General features: G+C 47.1%; 1 protein-coding gene across 1 annotated transcript; it reads left to right on the plus strand.

The window, feature by feature from the left end:
* The first annotated feature begins 10,475 nt into the window (after positions 1-10,475).
* LOC136392435 (nucleoside diphosphate kinase A) lies at positions 10,476-19,523 on the plus strand. The gene is made up of 5 exons (XM_066364604.1): positions 10,476-10,598; positions 12,367-12,496; positions 17,696-17,797; positions 18,488-18,600; positions 19,222-19,523. Exons 2-5 carry the CDS (start codon positions 12,371-12,373, stop codon positions 19,337-19,339), a joined length of 459 nt encoding a protein of 152 aa, XP_066220701.1. The 5' UTR covers positions 10,476-10,598; positions 12,367-12,370; the 3' UTR covers positions 19,340-19,523.
* Positions 19,524-21,135: the final 1,612 nt, after the last annotated feature.

Below are 21,135 nucleotides of genomic sequence, written 5' to 3' on the forward strand. Positions count from 1 at the left end.
TTCCACTTTTTCCTGATTGCTTCTGTCCTTTGCTCTTGGCTATTTTTTCTGATCTCCTGATACCTACAGACTTCACAGTTCACCATCTTCTTTTTGTGTTTGTTTTTTTTGGTTTGTTTTTTTGTTTTTTTTTTTTCTGAAGCTGGAAACAGGGAGAGACAATCAGACAGATTCCCGCATGCGCCAGACCGAGATCCACCCGGCACGCCCACCAGGGGCGACGCTCTGCCCACCAGGGGGCGATACTCTGCCCCTCCGGGGCGTCGCTCTGCCGCGACCAGAGCCACTCTAGCGCCTGGGGCAGAGGCCAAGGAGCCATCCCCAGTGCCCGGGCCATCTTTGCTCCAATGGAGCCTTGGCTGCGGGAGGGGAAGAGAGAGACAGAGAGGAAGGAGGGGGTGGGGTGGAGAAGCAAATGGGCGCTTCTCCTATGTGCCCTGTCCGGGAATCGAACCCGGGTCCCCCGCACGCCAGGCCGACGCTCTACCGATGAGCCAATACCATCTTCTTTTTGTATATTGAGATCCTACCTCTGTAAAATCTTCCCCCAACTCTATCCAGGGAGCTCAGTGACCACTCTTCCTCTCTTTTAAATAGTTGATATCTTAGGGAAGTTCACTAAACATTACTCAATACTATTTTGGTGGATGGATACATTTGATTAGCAGTTTATTTTAGAAAGGGATGGGTGGATGGCCAGTGATCTTATGTTTGAGGGAATGAATGCCCATTTTTGGAGCTTTCAAACAGAGGTGGAAATCCCTTCCTAGGAATTGTCCATATGCCCATTAAGATTGCTTTTAGCCTGACCAGGCAGTGGCGCAGTGGATAGAACATTGAACTGGGATGTGGAGGACCCAAGTTCGAGAAAACGTGGTCGCCAGCTTGAGCGCGGGCTTATCTGGGTTGAGCAAAGTTCACCAGCTTGGACCCAAGGTCGCTGGCTCCAGCAAGGGGTTACTCGGTCTGCTGAAGGCCCACGGTCAAGGCACATATGAGAAAGCAATCAATGAACAACTAAGGTGTTGCAACGAAAACTGATGATTGATGCTTCTCATCTCTCTTCGTTCCTCTCTGTCCCTATCTATCCCTCTCTCTGACTCTCTCTCTGTCTCTAATTAAAAAAAAAAAAAGATTGCTTTCCTGACCTGTGGTGGCACAGAGGATAAAGTGTCAACCTGGAAACACTAAGGTCGCTAGTTCAAAACCCTGGGCTTGCCTGGTCAAGGCACATATGGAAGTTGATGCTTCCTGCTCCTTCCCCCCCTCTCTAAAATGAATAAATAAATAAAATATTTTTTTAAAAGATTGCTTTTAGCTTTAAATTCGTTATGTTTTCTGATTTAGTTTGCAGAAACATTTGCCTGTGGAAGCCTGGAGGGCTGTATGTAAGGTTGCGAAAGTAAGGATAGGGTGGAGTCATGTAATTAGGATGGCTTCCAGGAAGAGATGAGACTCTCCTGTTTTCTATTGCCCATCCCCCTCTCCAGCATCTGTCCGGGCAAGACCTTCCTCTCACCTAAGAAGGTTTTACATCAGCTGTTTAAAAGAACCTGGTTCTAGGACCTGACCTTCTAGGGTCTATTAATCAAAAACATTGAAATCATTAAGCCGTCAGGCTCCATCCCAGACCTACTAGATTGAAAATCTACATCTTAGCCTGACTGGTGGTGCTGCAGTGGATGGAGACTCAATCCAGGAGGCTGAGGACCCAGGTTCGAGAACCCGAGGTTGCCAACTTGAGTGCAGGCTTATCTGGCTTAGGTTTAGGGTCACTGGCTTGAGCATGGGATCATTGTTGTATTGTAATTTAATTTGCGAGTTACATAGAGAAACCAAGGTAAATTATAGAAGAAATTTTAGAAGGAGTTTTATTATTAAGCCGTTGACATGCACGGGGCATTATCAAATCCAAATTGTGCAGTCCAGAATATAGCTCTGAGCTGGTTTTATAGACATAATCACATACTGGTTGGGGGAAAAGGAGGGGGAGCATGGAACAAAAGTCATTTACTAACAAGCTTATTGAGTTTTTGCTGTCTTGTTACAATGTTTATCTATAGAATCTATCAAAAGGAAAAAGCATCCCTACACACTAAGACCATAAGATAACACGGTAGTGTTGAATGTTTCACATACCTGGCAAAGACATTCCCAAACATTCCAGGATTTACAACCTATCCCTGTCACCACAATAGTGGGAAATGTTTAGTTTAGGATGGGGAGAGAAGCTAAATGAAGTTACTTTTGCTAAGAGTGTTGGGGTTAGCCTGACCTGTGGTGGCGCAGTGGATAAGCGTCGACCTGGAATGCTGAGGTCGCCGGTTCGAAACCTGCACTTGTCTGGTCAAGGCACATATGGGAGTTGATGCTTCCTGCTCCTCCCTTCTCTCTCTCTCTCTCTCTCCTCTCTAAAATGAATCAATAAAAAAAATAAAAAAAAAAAAAAAAAAAGAGTGTTGGGGTTAGCTTATTAGGAAGTCTAAAGCTAGTCCCTACTGGCTTAGTTTACAAGTTTTTGCACATATAAAGAATTTCAAAATGATGATTATTAGAAAGTGTTGGTCAAACAAGTTTTTAAATATGATATATATGTTTGCTCACTTATAGTTTGTATTGGATGTGGGGGGACAGGCTGTAAGCAGGCAGGATTCTTTTTTTTTTTTTAATTTTCATATCAAGAAGCTGTGATTTTTTTTTAATTTTTATTTATTTATTCATTTTAGAGAGGAGAGAGAGAGAGAGAGAGAGAGAGAGAAAGGGGGGAGGAGCAGGAAGCATCAACTCCCATATGTGCCTTGACCAGAGAAGTGCAGGGTTTTGAACCAGCGACCTCAGCATTCCAGGTCAACACTTTATCCACTGCGCCACCACAGGTCAGGCGCAGGCAGGATTCTTATAGCCTAAGTCTTGGTTTTAGGACTAAGCCTTTCCCACCCTTTCTGATGTGGGGTGGTGCACTCTCATGAGGAATCCCATTATGCCTCAGATAAGTGACTTTTTTTTTTTTTTTTTTTTTTCATTTTTCTGAAGCTGGAAACAGGGAGAGACAGTCAGACAGACTCCCGCATGCACCCGACCGGGATCCACCCGGCACGCCCACCAGGGGCGACGCTCTGCCCACCAGGGGGCGATGCTCTGCCCATCCTGGGCGTCGCCATGTTGCGACCAGAGCCACTCTAGCGCCTGAGGCAGAGGCCACAGAGCCATCCCCAGCACCCGGGCCATCTTTGCTCCAATGGAGCCTCGGCTGCGGGAGGGGAAGAGAGAGACAGAGAGGAAAGTGCGGCGGAGGGGTGGAGAAGCAAATGGGCACTTCTCCTGTGTGCCCTGGCCGAGAATCGAACCCGGGTCCTCTGCACGCTAGGCCGAGATAAGTGACTTTGTATCAGAGACTTCCTTGTTTGTATATTGGATTACAGGGTTTTGTGGGGGTTTTTTTTGTATTTTTCCCAAGTTGGAAACAGGGAGGCAGTCAGACAGACTCCCGCATGCGCCCGACCGGGATCCACCTGGCATGCCCACCAGGGGGCGATGCTTTGCCCATCTGGGGCATCGCTCTGCCGCAATCAGAGCCATTCTAGCGCCTGAGGCAGAGGCCACATAGCCATCCTCAGTGCCTGGGCAAACTTTGCTCCAATGGAGCCTTGGCTGCAGGAGGGGAAGAGAGAGACAGAGAGGAAGGAGAAGGGGAGGGGTGGAGAAGCAGATGGGTGTTTCTTCTGTGTGCCCTGGCCGGGAATCAAACCTGGGACTCCCGCACGCCAGGCCGGTGCTCTACCACTGAGCCAACTGGCCAGGACCGGATTAAAGGTTTTGATTTCTTTTTTTTCTTTTTTCTTTTCTTTTTTATATTTTCTTTTTATTTCAGGTAACAAAGTCCCCGTCTGTTTTATTTCTAACCCAAATATTGCAAATATACAGAAAATTGCCAGTACAAAGTTAAACACATCAGATTTATTTACACAATGCTAAAGAAATTTGAGTTTTATTTCCATTTTGTGGATTTTATTATGGGGTCTGGCTTTGTTGTGTAGCTGACATGGGTCACTGAGGCTTGATTACCCCACCTCACATGCAATTTTCTGTCCTAAGGGAACAGAAAACTGGTTTGGTTTTTTTGTCTGTGTTTCAGCACATATGCAGTAATGATCTTAATACTGCTCTGCACTTGAGTAGGAAGGCAGCTGTCCCACAGCCTGGGGAAGAGGCAGCAAAGAATCAGAACAGGGAGGGACCACATGCTCAAAAAGGGAACAAAAGACAAGAGAGGGTTGAACAGGCACACGGGGACCCTGAGCATTTCTGTGCACGAGGATGGAGAAGGTTTTGATTTCTACACTATAAAATGGGGGCAGACCGGGAGCTTGTGCTCTTGGTTCCTGAGATTAGCATTAGAGCAGAGAGCAGAGAAAGGCCACATGGAGAAGAGGAGAGAGGCAGCCACGATGGCGAAGTGCTAAAAGAAGCCAGTTTGTGCAGACTTTGTGCAGAGAGAAGGAGATGGGGAACAGAGGTGAATAAGGTTAGTAAGCTAGAAACCTTTGATTCTAGGAAACTTGGATAAGTCAGTAGCTTTGTGAGCACTTAATGAGTGGGTTTTGGAGCCCAGTGTGTGTTTTTACTTGCCCACCGGGTGCAAGCTAGGATTAAAGATAATAGCTCAACAGTTCATGGCTTCGTTGTTTCATTACTGACTGTCCGAATCCAATGAGAACCTGCATGGGCCAGGCAGCTGTGATGGTGACCCTGGATACTGTCTTTACAGAAAGCATATAAAATGTTACAGAATGCAGGTGTGGGTCAAATAAGTTTGCAAATATGATGCACATGTTTGCACGCTTACAGTTTGCATTGGGTGTGGGGGTACAGGCTGTAAGCAGGCAGGGTTGTGTTGCATGATAGGGGGTGGTGCATTCTTTTTTTTTGTATTTATTTATTTATTTATTTATTTATTTATTTTTGTGGCAGAGAGAGTCAGAGACAGGGACAGATAGGGACAGACAGTCAGAAAGGGAGAGAGATGAGAAACATCAATTCTTTGTTGCGGTTCCTTAGGTGTTCATTGATTGATTTCTCATATGTGTCTTGACCGTGGGCCTTCAGCAGACCGAGTAACCCCTTGCTCAAGCCAGCAACCTTGGGTCCAAGCTGGTGAGCTTTGCTGAAACCCGGTGAGCCCACGCTCAAGCTGGCGACCTCAGAGTATCGAACCTGGGTCCTCTACGTCCCAGTCTGAGGCTCTATCCACTGCGCCACAGCCTGGTCAGGCGGGTGGTGCACTCTTATGAGGAATCCCATTTATGCCTCAGATAAGTGACTTTGTATCAGACACTTCCTTATTTTGTATATTGGATTAAAGGTTTTGATTTCTATACTATGATGGAGAGCAGAGAAAGGCCACGTGGAGGAGAGGAGAAGCAGCCAAGATGGTGGAGTGCTGAAGGAGAAGCCAGTTTGTGCAGAGAGAAGTGTGAGGTGGTCAGCAATGGGGGAAGGTCACGTGAGGAACCCAGACCCGGGAACTTTGGCTAGAACCGCCCACACTCATGCGTGCCAAAAGAAACTTCACAGAGGTCCTTTGGAAAAGAGCGATGGTCTGCCAGGTCATATTAGCTCGACCACCCTAGAGACCCTTTAAATATCTCCCCATGCGACTTCCCTGGCCTCTGTCCCCGAGACCAGGGAACCTCGTTGGACGGGATGCGCTGTACTCAATAAAGGTTTTGCTTATCCACACTTCGTGGCTATGCCCCTTTCTTCTTCCTCAGTGGGGAAAAACACCTTACAGAAGGAGATGGGGAACAGAAGTGAATAAGGCTGGTGAGGTAGAAAACTTTGATTCTAGGAAACTCGGATAAGTCAGTGGCTTTGGGAGCCCTGAATGGAAAGGGAAGTGTTTTCCCACTGTGTGCATTTCTTACCTGCTGGGTGCAAGCTAGGATAAAGATGATGGCCCACCAGTTCTTGGCTCCGTTGTTTCATTACTGTCTGTCCGAATCAATGTGAACCTGCATGGGCCAGGCGGCTGTGATGATGGTCATGGCTACTGGCCTTACAACAGCTTTTTCATGCAAGTGGGGGGCGGGGGGGGGGCGGGGGACTCATGATCCCTTTGTTTAGAGGTATACGTCACTCCCATGACTCCAGGATGGGACCATGAGTCAGGATTAGTGTAGGAATTTTTAATTAAGGTATGTAAACATTGTTTCCTGAAGTTTTTTTTTTTTAAAGATTTTATTTATTCATTTTAGAGAGGGGAAGGAGAGAGAGAGAGAGAGACAGAGCGGGCAGCAGGGAGGAGCAGGAAGCACCAACTCCCATATGTGCCTTGACCAGGTAAGTCCAGGTTTCGAACTGGCAACCTCAGCATTCCAGGTCCACACTTTATCCACTGAGCCACCACAGGTCAGGCTGTTTCCTGAAGGCTTTTAAGAAAAGAGAAGAGCCCTGGCCGGTTGGCTCAGTGGTAGAGCATCAGCCTGGCATGCAGGAGTCCCGGGTTCGATTCCCGGCCAGGGCACACAGGAGAAGCACCCATCTGCTTCTCCACCCCTCCCCCTCTCCTTCCTCTCTGTCTCTCTCTTCCCCTCCCGCAGCCAAGGCTCCATTGGAGCAAAGTTGGCCCGGGCACTGAGGATGGCTCCATGGCCTCTGCCTCAGGTGCTAGAATGGCTCTGGTTGCGGCAGAGCGACGCACCAGATGGGCAGAGCATCGCCCCCTGGTGGGCATGCCGAGTGGATCCCGGTCAGGCGCATGCGGGAGTCTGACTGACTGTTTCCCCGTTTCAAACTTCAGAAAAATACAAAAAAAAAAAAAAGAAAGAAAAGAAAAGAGAAGAGCCTGATCTGTGGTGGTGCAGTGAATAAAGCATCAACCTGGAATGCTGAGGTTGCCAGTTCGAAACCCTGGACTTGCCTGGTCAAGGCACATACAGGATGCAACTACTATGAGTTGATGCTTCCTGCTTCTACTCCCTCTTTCTTTCTCTCTTCCTCTCTCTCTCTCCAAATCAATAAAACCTTAAAAAAAAAAAGATTAAATTATATAAAAAAAAAAGAGAGAAAAGAGGAAAGGGTTTTCAGATAGGTTCTATCTTCTTTGCTCTGTTTAGCAAGTGGCATCAGTCCTTCAAGAGAACTATAGGAACTAAACTATGACTAGCTGATTTTTACCCCTGTAAGCTTTTTTTTTTGTTTTTTCTTCCTCAGAAAGGAGGGGTAAGGGGACCTGACTCTTCCTTTTAAAATACTAATGTTAACAATTTTTGCAATTCCTTGGCACCTTATCACATCATCAACATGATCCCTTGGTTGCTGGCTTGGGCCCAGAGGTCACTGGCTTGAGCTCAGGGTCACTGGCTTGAGCAAAGGATCACTGGTTTGGCTGGAGCCCCCTGTTCAAGGTATGTATGAGAAGCAATCGATGAACAACTAAATTGCCACAACTATGAGCTGATGCTTCTCATCTCTCCCCTTTTCTGTCTGTTCTCTCTCAGTAAAAAGAGAGAAAAGAAAAAAAGAAAATCTGCATTTTAACATATCCCTACGTGATTCATTTGTATATAGAGGTTTTACAGTGGAACCCTACCACGAAAAAGCTTTGTAAATAACTTTATTAAAGGCTTTATTTTATTTTATTTATTTATTTTTTTACAGAGGCAGAGATAGACAGGGACAGACAGGAACGGAGAGAGATGAGAAGCATCAATCATCAGTTTCTCGTTGCGCGTTGCGACTTCTTAGTTGTTCATTGACTGTTTTCTCACATGTGCCTTGACCATGGGCCTTCAGCAGACCGAGTAACCCCCTGCTGGAGCCAGCGACCTTGGGTCTAAGCTGGTGAGCTCTTTGCTCAAGCCAGATGAGCCCGCGCTCAAGCTGGTGACCTCGGGGTCTCGAACCTGGGTCCTTCCGCATCCCAGTCCGACTCTCTATCCACTGCGCCACCACCTGGTCAGGTGTAAATAACTTTATTGAATTGATATTTAATGCACCACCTCCCCGTGCCCCCCCCAAAAAAGAAAGAATCCTGGGAATCAGCATCTATTTTCATCTATTTTTTTCTTCTCTCATGTCCCATATCCTATCCATCAAGATCTATGCATAGCCTGACCAGGCAGTGGCGCAGTGGATAGAGCGTCAAACTGGGATGCGGAGGACCAGGTACAAGACCCTGAGGTCGCCAGCTTGAGTGCTGGCTCATCTGGTTTGAGCAAAGCTCACCAGCTTGGACCCAAGGTCGCTGGCTCCAGCAAGGGGTTACTTGGTCTGCTGAAGGCCCACGGTCAAGGCACATATGAAAAAGCAATCAATGAACAACTAAGGTGTCGCAATGAAAAACTGATGATTGATGCTTCTCATCTCTCTCCATTCCTGTCTGTCTGTCCCTATCTATCCCTCTCTCTGACTCTCTGTCTCTGTAAAAAAAAAAAAAAAAGAAATCTATGCATAGCTCAGTTGGTTTTTTTTCATGGCACAAACACACACTAATTACTAAGGTCAGTGCCCCTGACTAAATACAACCATTTTCATCTCATGGCACAAATAAATTAGTTACTAAAGAAGAAGAGGTCAGGGCCCCTTTTTCTTTAGTAATTAGTTTATGAATACGTGAGAAACAAAAGTTGAAAATCACTGGTTAGAGCATCCTCCTGATAACTCCAAGGTTGCAGGTTTGATTCTAGTCAAGGCACATAAAAAAATCAACAAATGAGTGCATGAATAAGTGGAAGTTCAGGCCTGAGATATGACTCAATAATACGCAGATTACTTTGAGCCAAAGGCAACTTTAGCTGCAGGCTAAAGAGAAACTTCTGCCCCTCCCTTTAACTACTTAGCATTTGAATTTGGAACCTTGCCCATAATAATCTATTCTTTTTCTTTTTATTATTTTATTTTATTTTAATTTTTTATTTTATTTTATTTCTCTTTATTCATTTTAGAGAGGAGAAACAGAGTGAGAGAGAGAGAGAGAAAGAGGGGAGGAGCAGGAAGCATCAACTCCCATATGTGCCTTGACCAGACAAGCCCAAGGTTTTGAACCGGCGACCTCAGTGTTCCAGGTTGATGCTTTATCCACTGCGCCACCACAGGTGAGGCTTTATTTTATTTTTTTAAAGTGAGAGTCCCATCAGCTCCCAGACCAGCAGAGACAGACTCCCATCAGCCCCCAGACCAGCATTCACCCGACAAACCCCACCCATAATAAACTATTAACAGAGATAACATTTTTTTTTTTTACAGAGAAAGGACAGAGATGAGAAGCATCAATCATCAGTTTTTCCTTGCAACACCTTAGTTGTTCATTGATTGCTTTTTCATATGTGCCTTCACTGGAAGGCTACAGCAGACTGAGTAATCCCTTGCTTGAGCCAGTGACCTTGGGTCCAAGCTCGTGAGCTTTTTTTGCTCAAGCCAGATGAGCCCATGCTCAAGCCAGATGAGCCCATGCTCAAGCTGGCAACGGGGTCTTGAACCTGGGGCCTCGGCATCCCAGTCCGACGCTCTATCCACTGTGCCACCGCCTGGTCAGGCCAGAGATAACTTCTTTTGATATATCTATTGGGCATTTGACATCTAAATCTATCATCTTTGTTGAGTGACTTTTTATGATGGGAGGTTTAGGTAGAGATACTATTTTCCTCTTACAGATAGCCAATTGCTTAGCACCATTTGTTGAAAAGTCTCCCAATTCCACTTTGCACTTTATCTCCTATCCATTCCTCCTACAGCAGTCAGAATTTAAAAAATATATATATATATCAGGTGGCCTGACCTGTTGTGGCACAGTGGGTGAAGCTTCCCCCTGGACTGCTGAGGTCGGAAACTCCAGGCTTGCCGGGTCAAGGCACACACAATGAGCAACAACTATGAGTTGATGCTTCCTGCTCCTCCCCCACTTTTCTCTCTCTCCCCACACACCTCGTCTCTCTAAAAATAAATAAATAAAATCCTTAAAGAAAAAAAAAATGTGTATCAGGTGATGTCATTCCCTGTTCAAAATACTGCAAGTTTACTCCTCCTGCAATCCCCCTTTTATCAGCACTTACATAATGCCAGGAACATTTGTTTATTGTTTGCCTTCCCGTTCCCTACCCTACCAGAAGTACCAAGATTGTTTACTGCTATAGCCCCAGGCCCTAGAACAGTGCCTGGCACATAGTAGGTATTCATCAAATAATTTATTGTTTGAAAGATCAGAAAGGACGAGGGAATGTAAAGCAGGAAGACGTGTCTACTTGAGGCAGGCGCGCGTTCAGACTTCATGCAAAGTATTAGCGCCACCTCCCGGGAAGCCAATTTGCTCCCAAACGGAGGAAGTGAGTGACAGAAGCTTAAAAATAAATAAATAAATAAAAAATGGCGGAACCTGTCGGAAGAGCATTAAAAAAAAAAAAGCAGTGCCGGAAGTCAAAGAGCGGAAAGTTGCTCCCTAGAATAACACCCCACTCGCAAGAGGAAGCGTGGTCGAGTGGTGTTCTGCCAAATGGGCTCTCCGGTAGGAGAGCTAAGCAAGAGGGTTCCGCGAGTGCGGGGCGGGCGCGTTTCCGGTGCCGGCGACGGAGGCGGAGTAAGAAGCTCGAGCCGCTGGAGGGGTGAGAGGGGTTCAGGGTCCTGAGAGGAACGGGAGAGCAATGAAGTCAGGGGAACCGGGAGGGGAAAGGGTTGTATGAGTTCCGCTCTGAGACGTGGCGAGGGGCATCCGATGGGAGGGAAGGGCGGGGGAGCGCCTGTCGGCAGGTGCAAACCTGTCAGCACACGTCCCACGCCACGTGGACTGGCCTTTGTCCGCGGCTCATGGCTGCCTTTAGCATCAGGCCACGAATGCAGGGGTTGTGCCTTGTCTCTGTAGAGTGCAGTCCTGGGCATGGAGTTGGCACTCAGTATGTGATTGCAGAATGAATGACAGGTGTGTGTGCCCGGGAGGGCGTGGAGGGATATTTATAGGAACTGTCTCTGGTTCTTTAGCCAGGTTTTCTGTTGAGCTTTCATCGGGAGTTCTCTGCCAGTCGTTGGACTGTGTCTCTTTTTCTTAGAGGAGCAGGGGGATTACTTACCATTTAAGACATTTTTTTTTTTTTTCATTTCTTTAGTGCTAAGAATGTGGCTAGGTATCGGAGACAGACCACACACCACTGGAGAAGACCGACAAACATAAAAGGCAAATATTTTGTTAAGGTGCTATAGTAGGAGGTTAACTAAAGTACAGGAGATAGAGCCAGGAGGCGGTGGTGCTAGGCACATTAGGGATTGTCTCTCAAGGTGAGGGGCCTCCTTTTCTCAGTTGTGGAGGCAGAGCAGGTCTTCTCTGTAAAATCTCTGTAAGATCTAGAATAGATGCTTCCTCTTCCTAGGCTTCCATCCAGCATGATGCCCCATAGCAGATATCACTAATGGCTCTAGTTCTCTCACAATCCAACGCTTACTGCTTAGTCAAGAGTACTCATTACATCCTATGATGTAGCATAAATTGCATAGGGTTGAGAAATCTGGTTTTGGGCCCTCATTCTGATGGTCTCAGTCTTTTTCCTCATTTGTAAAATGAAGGGGATTGTAATGAAATAAAACTCCTTCCAGTTCTAATACCTTGATGTCTTGGCAGGACATACTGCGTTGTACCAGATGTCACTTTCACATTATCAGTGTAGTTTCATTTCATGTGTATAATTGAGAAAGATATTTATTTATTTATTTATTTATTTTATTTATTTATTTTTTTCATTTTTCTGAAGCTGGAAACAGGGAGAGACAGTCAGACAGACTCCCGCATGTGCCCAACCGGGATCCACCCGGCACGCGATGCTCTGCCCCTCCGGGCGTCGCCATGTTGCGACCAGAGCCACTCTAGCGCCTGAGGCAGAGGCCACAGAGCCATGCCCAGCACCCGGGCCATCTTTGCTCCAATGGAGCCTTGGCTGCGGGAGGGGAAGAGAGAGACAGAGAGGAAAGCGCGGCGGAGGGGTGGAGAAGCAAATGGGCGCTTCTCCTGTGTGCCCTGGCCGGGAATCGAACCCGGGTCCTCCGCATGCTAGGCCGACGCTCTACCGCTGAGCCAACCGGCCAGGGCTGAGAAAGATATTTATATTTATATCCCCTACCTTAGTTCTGCCTCATTACTGGGTACACAGATGCTTAATATAAGCATAGTAAATAAACTGGGATAGAAATTATAGCTCTTGCTTTTGGACTCTTCTCCACTCCGAAATAATAATTTATACATGAGAGGACTGAGGAGGAATTGGGTTTTTACTAGCGAGACTTGGAGTTGCCGTGACAGATTTAAACCAGATCTATGGGTTAATCTGCTTGAGAAGGATAATGATGTAGGCAGGAGATTTACTGCTGTTCCACTGTCCATTCCAGGACCATGGCCAACAGTGAGCGCACCTTCATCGCCATCAAGCCTGATGGCGTCCAGCGCCAGCTTGTGGGAGAGATCATCAAGCGTTTTGAGCAGAAGGGATTCCGCCTCGTTGCTATGAAATTCATGCAGGTAGGTCGATTTCATTCTTCCCGTTTAGTGTCATGGCTGAGTCTTGAAACAAACCAAGTTATTTCAGACTTTAGGAAATAGCCTTCCGCCCCGGCTGAATAGCTCGGTTGGTTAGAGCATTGTCCTAAAGCACGGAGGCTGCCAGTTCAGTCCCGGTCAGGGCCATACAGGAGCACATCGATGTTCCTGTCTGCCTGTCTGTGTCTCTCTCTCTATCTCCCTGTCCCTCCCTTAAATAAAAAGAAAATAGCCTCCCTTTTCCCTTAGCAATACAGAGTTCCATATTTACTGCAGGACTCTGATTTCTTTTTTTTTTTTTTACAGAGACAGAGTGAGGAACAGACAGACAGGAACAGAGAGAGATGAGAAGCATCAATCACCAGTTTTTCGTTGCGACACCTTATTTGTTCATTGATTGCTTTCTCATATGTGCCTTGACCGTGGGGCTACAGCTGACCGAGTAACCCCTTACTCGAACCAACGACCTTGGGGTCTCGAACCTGGGTCCTCCACATCCCAGTCCGATGCTCTATCCACTGCGCCACTGCCTAGTCAGGCAGGACTGTGATTTCTGACTCGAACAAAGCTCTGGGCATGTTTGAGCTCAGTAGTTGCTTCCTGTATGTGCTTTGACTGGGCACACCCGGGGTTTTGAACCGGTGACCTCAGCTTTCCAGGTCGACCCTTTATGCACTGTGCCACCACAGGTCAGGCCTGAGTAGATAATTTTAGAGATTTTTTTCTCTCCTTTGGGGATGTTGTTTTCACCAAGGAAATCTGTCTATCATCATTCACCACCCACTTAGTGTCTAGCATATACTAGGCGCCATTCAGGTGTGTGGGGAAAAGTACGATTTTGCCCTTGGGAAGGCCTACCTGGAGCAGCAGGGAGCAGACACTTGTAGACAGTCTTGTAAGACACCTGCAAAGCAATAGTTCAAAAAATGCCCAGGATTGATTGGCCAAGAACCCTTCTCAAACAAACCTGGGAAAGGAGAATTCTTTTTCTCAAAGAAAATACAGCCTGACCAGGAGGTGGCGCAGTGGATAGAGTGTCGGACTGGGACGTGGAAGACCCAGGTTTGAGACCCCAAGGTTGCCAGCTTGGGTGCCGGCTCATCTGGTCTGAGCAAAAAGCTCACCAGCTTGAGCCCAAGGTCGCTGGCTTGAGCAAGGGGTTACTCGGTCTGCTGAAGGCCCGCAGTCAAGGCACATATGAGAAAGCAATCAATGAACAACTAAGGTGTCGCAACGAAAAACATGATTGATGCTTCTCATCTCCCTCTGTTCCTGTCCGTCTGTCCCTATCTATCCCTCTCTCTCTCTGACTCTCTCTCTGTCCGTGTAAAAAAAAAAAAGAGTCGTGTGGGGGACCCGGGTTCGATTCCCGGCCAGGGCACGTAGGAGAAGCGCCCATTTGCTTCTCCACCCCCATCCCCTCCTTCCTCTCTGTCTCTCTCTTCCCCTCCCGCAGCCAAGGCTCCATTGGAGCAAAGATGGCCCGGGCGCTGGGGATGGCTCCTTGGCCTCTGCCCCAGGCACTAGAGTGGCTCTGGTCGTGGCAGAGCGACGCCCGGAGGGGCAGAGCATCGCCCCCTGGTGGGCAGAGCGTAGCCCCTGGTGGGCGTGCCGGGTGGATCCCGGTCGGGCGCATGCGGGAGTCTGTCTGACTGTCTCTCCCTGTTTCCAGCTTCAGAAAAGGAAAAAAAAAAAGAGTCAACCTGGCAGTCTCATAGTGCATCTTAAATTTAGTTCGATTTATAATTGAGTTCCTATCTGATGTTTAGAAAAACTGCTTTAATATTAAAGGAGTCGACTGATGTTAATGCTGAGTGGAGAACATGGTGGACCGATTAGAGCCAGGTGTTGGACAAGCAACTCTTACCATAGAGTTTGCATATTTCTAGGTTTGAAGGTAAAGTAAAATCAAAGTGTTATCGATCAGACATTTACTGTGTGCTCGGCTCATGTGTTTCCTTATCTCTCATGACAGCCCTGAGAGGTACTTACTTATTCCTATTCCTGTAGTTTTTAGTAAGCAGCAACCTGAGACTTGGAGGTTAGGTCATGTGCTTGAAAGCTAGGGTTTTAACTCAGGTTCTCTGACCCCTGGGCGCATACGTTTTCCTCCTTTCCCTTGTTTCCGAACAGGGATGTGGGCTGGATGAAGAGTGGGAGGAGGAGTAGCTGCCATGAGTCTAAGCCCGTGATGGTGAACCTTTTTATAAAAACCGCCCACTTTTTTTGTTTGTTTGTTTGTTTTTGGGTTTTTTTTTGTATTTTTCTGAAGCTGGAAACGGGGAGGCAGTCAGATAGACTCCCGCATGCGTCCGACAGGGATCCACCCGGCTCGCCCACCAGGGGGCGATGCTCTGCCCATTCTGGGTGTCGCTCTGTTGCGACCAGAGCCACTCTAGCGCCTGAGGCAGAGGCCATGGAGCCATCCCCAGCGCCCGAGCCATCTTTGCTCCAATGGAGCCTTGGCTGTGGGAGGGGAAGAAAGAGACAGAGAGGAAGGAGAGAGGGAGGGGTGGAGGAGAAGCAGATGGGTGCTTCTCCTGTGTGCCCTGGCAGGGAATTGAACCCGGGATTTCCACACGCCAGGCCAACGCTCTACCACTGAGTCAACCGGCCAGGGCCAAAACTGCCCACTTTTGCAGTGCCGGTCAACCTGGTCCCTCCCGCCCACTAGTGGGCGTTCTATCTTTCATGGTGGGTGGTAGCGGAGCAACCAAAGTATAAATAAAAAGATAGATTTAACTATAGTAAGTTGTTTTATAAAGATTTATTCTGCCAAACTTATCGAAAATCCGACACAAAGTACTTGGTAAGTAATTATTATTATATGCTTTAACTCTGCTTTATAAATTTTATAAAGTAAAGTTACTTCCCTACTTTGTAAATCACCATTACTGTGGAACCGGTAGGCGGTTAGAAAATTTTACTAAGAGAGATACAGCCTGACCAGGTGGTGGCGCAGTGGACAGAGCATCAGACTGGGATGCCGAGGAACCAGGTTCAAGACCCCGAGCTCGCCAGCTTGAGCGCGGGTTCATCTGGTTTGAGTATAAAGCTCACCAGCTTGGACCCAAGGTCGCTGGCTCAAGCAAGGGGTTACTTGGTCTGCTGAAGGCCTGCGGTCAAGGCACATATGACAAAGCAATCAATGAACAACTAAGGTGTTGCAACGAAAAGCTGATGATTGATGCTCTCATCTATCTCTGTTCCTGTCTGTCCCTATCTATCCCTCTGTCTCTGGAAGAAAAAAAAAAAAGAAAGAGAGATACAAAAGTGGGCAGTAGGCCTGACCTGCGGTGGCGCAGTGGATAAAGCCTCGACCTGGAACGCTGAGGTCGCTGGTTCAAAACCCTGGGCTTGCCTGGTCAAGGCACATATAGGAGTTGATGCTTCCTGCTCCTCCTCTCTTCTCTTTCTCTCCTAAAATGAATAAATAAATTAAAAAAAAAGTGGGCAGTAGGTATAAAAAGGTTGACTACCCCTGGTTTAAAGCGTGATTGGAATCTGATGTGGAAGAGGGAGGTGAGGGAAAATTTGAGCTCCCCCCCCCCAAAAAAAAAATCTGTGACTATTTTGCAGGCTAAACATAATGAGAACCAATTAATAGAAGGAAAAGAGTGTTTTGGTAAGGGAAGATCAAGTTACTGTGTGAGGAGATGACAAGTTTTGATTTGGAATGAAGGGGCTGGTGCTGGTGACTTGCTAACACGGAGTGAACACATGGCCGTGTAATTATTTAATGTTGGCAAGGAGTCATCGGTAGGTGCTGAACGTGAGGGTGTTCTGGACGTGATTCTTGGAAGCAAATCTCCACATTGGTGTGCGTCACTGAAGTGTGCAGGGTACCTTGTACGGTGCAGTACTATGGAACTGAGAACATAGGGGACTTGTTAGACCCTCAACTAGTATATATGCAGTGGCAGAGAGAGAATACAGTCGAGTTGTAATTGCTAAGCAGATGGTTTAGCTTTAGCTAAACTGCTCTGTTCCCACATATCAGCCTTGTAATGTGAGAGATGCTGACTCATTCTTCAGCAAAGTGATTGCTAGATGTTATGAACTTTTGGATGGTTTGCACATACCCATGAGAGTGGCATGATCACCACCCCGGACCTTTATCCTCTGAGTCACTGAAGTAATCCTGAGAAATGGCTGGTTCAGTTTCAGTCACATCAAAGGGCAAGACCACCTCCCTCACCTTCCAACATTTCAGTTGAGACTTGCTCTGGGCGTGGAAGTTCATTGCATTTTTAGATTTCCTGTCTAAAATGTGATGGTTGGATATAAATCTAATATTCTGTTGTTTTATTCTGATCAGTCAAAGCCAATAGGGGGGAAATTGGTAGAAAATTGAAGAAGCACTGTTAGGCCTGGTCACTGCTCCCCTTTGGCTGTGTTGAGAATGAACTGGGTTATTTGCCCTGGCTGGTTGGCTTAGCAGTAGAGCGTCGGCCCAGTGTGTGGAAGTCCCGGGTTCGATTCCCGGCCAGGGCACACAGGAGAAGCGCTCATCTGCTTCTCCAACCCTCCTCCTCTCCTTTCTCTGTCTCTCTCTTCCCCTCCCGGGGCTCCATTGGAGCAAAGTTGGCCTGGGCGCTGAGGGTGGCCCTCTGGCCTTCGCCTCAGGTGTTAGAATGGCTCAGGTTGCAATGGAACAACGCCCCGGATGGGCAGAGCATCGCCCCCTGGTAGGCATGCCGGGTGGATCCCAGTCGGGTGCCTGCGGGAGTCTGTCTCTCTGCCTCCCTGCTTCTCACCTTGGAAAAATAGGGGAAAAAAATGCTTATTTTACCACAAAAATAATTAAAATAATAAATATATAAAAATAAATGAAAAGAAAAAGAAGAAAAAGAATGAACTGGGTTATAACAGAGTCAGAGAGCTGAGAGCTCGTATTTTATTTATTTATTTAAATTTTTAAAAAAAGTTACTGATTTTAGCGAAAGAGGAAGGGAGAGAGGAAGAGAGAGGGAGAGACAGGAACATCCATCAATCTGTTCCTGTATGTGCCCTGACTGGGGGTCAAGCCGGCAATCTCTGTGCCTCGGGACAATGCTCTAACCAGCCGAGCTATCTGGCCAGGGCCGAGAGCTCACGTTTTAAACGGCAGAATGGGTGACGGGAATCAGCCCTGGTTCTTAACTTTGGAGGCCAATGTTCATTCCCTGTCTTGTGGAACAGGCTTCTGAAGACCTTCTCAGGGAACACTACATCGACCTGAAGGACCGTCCATTCTTCACTGGCCTGGTGAAATACATGCACTCAGGGCCAGTGGTTGCCATGGTGAGTGTGCCCATCTCAGGTGTTGATGTGAATGACTCAGGTGAGAGTGAACGGTGAATGTTGCGATGCCTGCTTCTGATGCCAGTCCGGTCCTCACTGATGCAGAGGAAGCTGGTGCTGGGAGGATCGGACAGGTAAGACACGAGTCAGCTCTTGGGTCCACTAAAAAGATAAGATCTGTTTGCTTGTCAAAGGGAAGACTCGGGGCTGGAGGAGGTCAGGAGGGGTCTGCCTGATTATAAGCCTCTGGAGGGCAGGACTTCGTAGTTATTCGTCTCCAAATATGTATGGGTCGCCATCGTTCTGCCAGGCTCTTTTCTAGACACTGGCAATAGAGTCATGAATGAGACAAAGCGGGCACCCGTTTTCATAGCTTTCCTTGCCTACACATCTTTACAGGGAGGATGGGCAGCAAATGAAGAAACCTTTCTCTCTCTTTATTTATATATATTTATATATATGTATTCCTTATATATATATATTCTTTATATACGTGTATATTCTTTATAAAAACATATATATATTCTCCCCGTGCCATGAATGTCATCTTAAGATCTTAAGGGGGCTTTTTTACTTTTCTTTCTTTTGTTTTTGAACTAAAAGTTTTCAGATTTCCTATTTGAACTAATAGTTTTCAGATTAGCTGAGATTGGTTTTCTTCCTTGGCCGCGTCTCCCTTTGTCCTTGCAGGTCTGGGAGGGGCTGAATGTGGTGAAGACAGGTCGCGTAATGCTTGGGGAGACCAACCCAGCGGACTCCAAACCTGGGACCATCCGAGGGGACTTTTGTATCCAAGTTGGCAGGTGGGAGTTGGTGCTTTTTATCCTTTTCCAAAATTTGAGTTGCCATAAGAATTTGGGTTCCATGCCCTGACCGGATAGCTCGGTGGGTTAGAGCATCACCCCAATATGCAGAGGTTGCCGGTTCAATCCCTGGTCAGGGCACATAAGGAAAAGATCGATGTTTCTCTCTTTCTCTCCCTCCCCCTCTATCCCTTCCCCTTGAGGGATGGGCGCGATACCTTACGCAGATCAATTTCAAATCGGTTCATTGTTTTTCTCTGTCTTAGGCTGGTGTTTGCCTTACAGGCTCTCTGTCTGTGGTCGTCAACATCAGTGTGGTTGTGCCTCTGTTAAGAGGGTAGAAGCTGACACAGCACACTTTGCGGCCACATTCCTTCCCCGAAGGCTGTCACTGCTTGCATCAGTATTGCTAAGAAGGCGAGATGTGGGGAGGGCATTCTTCATCCCACATTAATGATATTCATAGGGTTTTTTCCCTTTAATAATGTGAACTTATGACATGGAGTTTGGCTTTTTCTCCTGCGGTGGTCTGACAGCCTCCTGGCAATGGGAGTGAGGGGGGCTTCTGGGCCATTTAACCCTTGTGGTCTTGGTAACGTGGCCGTCTCTTTCCCCACTCAGGAACATTATCCATGGCAGTGATTCCGTGGAGAGTGCAGAGAAGGAGATTGGCCTGTGGTTTCAGCCTGAGGAACTGGTAGATTACAAGAGCTGCGCTCAGAACTGGATCTACGAGTGACACGAAAGCAGGCGACAATGCTTCTTCCATTCCCTTTCCTCTCCCTCCCACGGCAGGGACCAGACTATAGCTGATCTAGTTATTTCTGAGAACTTCTTTACAATCTGGAGGGACACTTTTGGAGCTATGAGTGTGCCCTGTACAGTGTTATGTGCTACCATCAGATTAAAATGTTTCAACCCAACTAGGATCCATCAGTTGGTTACTCTGTGTTGCTGTATTGCTTTGTATTACTTTGTCTTTTCATGTACTCTGGCTAACGGGCTAGTAGAGTATAAATACTACATAAATGGTTTATATTGGCCTGAGAGATAACACCCGCAAACACACACACACATCGTCTTTGCCTGTCCACGCCCTCATACCATCTATTCTTTCTCCTTTTTATTGAATTACTGGGATGACACTGGTTAACACAATTACACAGGTTTCAGGTTCCACCATCCACTTGTCACTGAGCCAGTCAACAGGATCTGTGGGGGAGGAAACAACTCTCCACCTTCAAGTTTCTTTGGCTGCTCTAATCTAATAGATATGAGACAGTTTAATAAGAGAAAATAACCAAATACTATAGTTACTTGGGTGTGGAAACCCCACATGCCTGACAAGACATCCCATATGCATAGGAGGTTCAAAGACAGAAGGGAAAGTGAGTATATATATGACATTCTGAGCTAGCAATAAGGTAAGGCACCTGGGACTTCAGAAGGTCACCGTAGGGAGAACACATGTTCAGGAATTAGTAGTGTGCCCTGCCACGTAGGTAGGCCAAATGAGGTTATCTCTGATGATCACTTATTATGGGCAAGGCCCTTAATTCAGTTCTAGGTAGTTCAGGGAGAGGCAGAAATTTCTCTTGAGCCTGCAGAGGCGCAGCTTGTGAACCTCTACAGTTGCTGAGACTGCGCTGGGTGCAGCGGGGTCATTGGAAATAAGAAGGATCCTTCCTGCTCTTGAGAAGCTCTGGGGGACTCAGTGAATGAGAAGTGGGAGAAGTAACTACACCAAAACAGAAAAGCCATGTGGATAGTGGGCCTGTGTCCCTGGCATGGTCTCAGAAGAAATCTTATAAATAGCTTTGATTTGGTAGGACATTGACTTGGTTGCTTTAACAAAGACAAGATGGAAATTTAATTACCAGTACCTTTTATTTAAAAGTCCAGCCCTGGCCGGTTGGCTCAGTGGTAAAGTGCCGGCCTGGCATGCAGAAGTCCCGGGTTCGATTCCCAGCCAGGGCACACAGGAGAAGCGCCCATCTGCTTCTCCATCCCTCCCCCTCTCCTTCCTCTCTGTCTCTCTCTTCCCTTCCCGCAGCCGAGGCTCCATTGGAGCAAAGATGGCCCGGGCGCTGGGGATGGCTCCTTGGCCTCTGCCCCAGGCGCTAGAGTGGCTCTGGTCGCTGCAGAGCGAGGGCCCGGAGGGGCAGAGCATCGCCCCCTGGTGGGCAGAGCATCCCCCCCGGTGGGCGTGCCGGGTGGATCCTGGTCGGGCGCATGCAGGAGTCTGTCTCCCCGTTTCTAGCTTCAGAAAAATACAAAAAGAAAAAAAAAAAAAAAGTCCAAGCTGAAGATCTGTACAATGATGTGACTGTAGTTAACAGTACTGTACACTGTACTGTTTACTTGAAATTTGCTAAAACAATAATCAAAAAATACATAAAAGACAAAAATAAGTAAAAGCCAGATAGTGTGGTTGGTTAGAGCATCCTCCCACTATGCCAAAGTTGGAGGTTCAGCCCTGGTCAGGACACATACAGGAACAGATCCATGTTTGTCTCTTCCATCCCCTCTCTCTAA

This window comes from Saccopteryx leptura, chromosome 2 (assembly GCF_036850995.1).
Source record: "Saccopteryx leptura isolate mSacLep1 chromosome 2, mSacLep1_pri_phased_curated, whole genome shotgun sequence".
NCBI lineage: Eukaryota > Metazoa > Chordata > Mammalia > Chiroptera > Emballonuridae > Saccopteryx > Saccopteryx leptura.